The sequence below is a fragment of the Colletotrichum higginsianum genome, chromosome 8 (assembly GCF_001672515.1).
Source record: "Colletotrichum higginsianum IMI 349063 chromosome 8, whole genome shotgun sequence".
NCBI classification, from domain to species: domain Eukaryota; kingdom Fungi; phylum Ascomycota; class Sordariomycetes; order Glomerellales; family Glomerellaceae; genus Colletotrichum; species Colletotrichum higginsianum.
In genome coordinates this window covers 2817172-2819716 of record NC_030960.1, presented here as the reverse complement: position 1 = coordinate 2819716, position 2545 = coordinate 2817172, and the positions used below count along the sequence as shown (strand labels likewise).

Sequence of the window (2545 nt, the reverse complement as noted above, 5' to 3'; positions counted from 1 at the left end):
CACAGGTCTGGCTGGTATAGCCTCGGACGATAATGTCTCTTATTCTCTTTCTGCTTTTCCCTCTGCTCGCTTCTTATTATCATCGCCTTTCACAGAGTTTCTGGATGGTTATATTCGCCAATAATCATAATAATAATAACAATAAAGTACACCCCTTGAAGAAAACCTTTTGCCTAACAAAAAGTTCTACATAGGTAAGGCGCCTGACTGGTTTTCCAACCCTCTCCCTCACACAATTTCCGGCATTGCTTGTGAACTGCAAAGCTGTCATCTCTGTGACCCGACAAGCTTCAACCCGAATCATCAATGCTGCATCCGTTCTGTTCCTTTCCTCTCACAAAACCCCTGTCGTGGGTTTTTGGCCATTGTTCGGAGTCGGCGCTGATAATTTCCCCCCGACTTACCTAGGTACAGGTAGGAGGTACCTTGGTCTGTAATCGCCTTGCTGTTGCTGTGCTGCCATGCCCGGCACCAAAAAGCAAGAGCACCAATGTGAGCATAGCAGTGTTAGTTGCCGTTGGTCGGCCCCGCCTGATTGAGCTGCCCACACCAACAACTTAGCCAACGACCCAGCCAATTGCAGAACCTCGTACACCTCGCTTCCCCCCTCAAACCTCTCACAACCCCTCTGAGCCAGTGGTTGAAATTTTAATTCCCACCCATTTCTCCCTGCGAAGCACAACTTGATGAAGTGAATTATTGTGTTACACGACAGCGACGCACCAAAAGATACGAGGCGAACCCTGTCGACTCGATAGATACCCTAAAATTCGACAGGTCGCAAACCGCGGGATTCTGTGTGAAACGTCTTCGATAGAGTTGCCAGCTGTTTCACCTGGGCAAGCCCTGAGGTGACTAAAGCTCAACCAAGCTTGGTATCACCGCCTCCGAAAGATCCTCCCACTTGAGGCTCTCACCTACTCAAACCCCACTCCTCACAACCATGGCTACCATGGCTACCGCCAAGGCCAGCGAGCCCTGCCGCCTCGTGGTCCTTTGCTCCGGCTCGGGCACGAACCTGCAGGCCATCATCGACGCCGTCGCAGCCGGCACGATTCCCAACAGCGAGATCGAGAGGGTCATTGTCAACCGGAAGAACGCCTTCGCAGTCCAGAGGGCCGAAAAGGCCGGCATCCCCACCAGGTACTTCAACCAGGTCTCCGCGGGCTTCATCCAAAAGGGCGAGAAGGATGAGACGAAGCTGAAGGACGGCCGCGCCCGCTACGACGCGGCTTTGGCAGAGATTGTTCTTCAGGACAAGCCGGATCTCATCGTTCTGGCCGGATGGATGGCAATATTTACTTCGAGCTTCCTGCGGCCTCTCGATGCGGCCGGTGTCCCAGTCATCAACCTCCATCCCGCGCTGCCAGGTATGCAACTCTACAATGGCCTTGGTGCATGAACGGGGTGGTTTGGGTCGTGGAAGATTTCCGTTTGCTGATGACTGCTATCAGGTGCTTATGACGGTGCCAACGCCATTGGCAGAGCGTATGACGACTTCAAGGCTGGCCAGTTGCAGAACAACCGGACCGGGGCCATGATTCACTACGTCATCGAGGCCGTAGACAGAGGACAGCCCGTTCGTTTGCCGGAGAAGCGTTCTCCCAGTGCGCTCGCTGACAGTTTTACCAGATTCTCGTCGAGGAGGTCGAGGTCCGCGAAAGTGACAGCCTGGCAGACCTCGAAGAACGCATGCACAGTGTCGAGCATGAAATCATTGTGAAGGCCACGGCCAAGGTTGTGCAGGAGATCCTAGCCAAGAAGAGACATTGACGGCGGCAGGGTGTGCTGAGAATAAGATCATTCAGGCAAGCGACGCCAGCAGTCACAGGCTTTGCGACCTACCTGGTTATATCCTATGTATCTTCAAACATGGTCGAGTTGTTCGAAAGGCAATGACAGGACTGTCTTGCCCATCTACTAGCGATCTCCTCATCCTCACGGGATGCACACACCTTTGTAGAGGCGTGTGGTTTCTCTGAGGCATCTATTGACAACATGATGGATGTCTAGGTTTTGCATCTTGGTATGGGCTCTCCGCAGGGAACTAGAGGCTTTTGGGGCCCGATGCATCGGTCCAAGGGTTCCAGAATCTCTCATTTCTGACATGTTGTCGGAGCATGACAGTCTGGCGACCTTCTATCTCGGAGGCTAGATCTACGAATATAAGGAGATGCAGAAGACCTTCCATGGGATTAGACGCCGGCTCTCGGGATTCGAGTTAATAGGTATGACTATGATCTAGAGGCCACACTCATACCGCCATTTCGATTTAGTAAAAAGAGTTTGGAGCTTGACCAGATCAAAATCTTTCGAAAATCTACCTTGCGTCTCGTGGACAACAACCGATATCACGACCAATCATCATCGTACAGTTAAGGGCTACTCATCGGGTTAGGGGCTGGGGAGCAGAATTTGTACCGAGGAGGGTCGAGATCGAGGTGACGTGGGCAACAAGTCGGGAAAACCTGCTGCAAATGATATGCGGCTCTGCTGTGTTCTGCAGGTCGGCGGCAGGGGAGGGGGCTACCGCCGAACAAGGTCG

General features: G+C 52.8%; 1 protein-coding gene across 1 annotated transcript; it reads left to right on the top strand.

Moving 5' to 3' along the window:
- Positions 1–943: 943 nt before the first annotated feature.
- Positions 944–1773, top strand: CH63R_11816 (Phosphoribosylglycinamide formyltransferase; the record flags this gene model as incomplete). Its single annotated transcript, XM_018306790.1, has 3 exons — positions 944–1370; positions 1455–1579; positions 1633–1773. 3 exons carry the CDS (start codon positions 944–946, stop codon positions 1771–1773), a joined length of 693 nt encoding a protein of 230 aa, XP_018153631.1.
- Between the last annotated feature and the right edge of the window lie 772 nt (positions 1774–2545).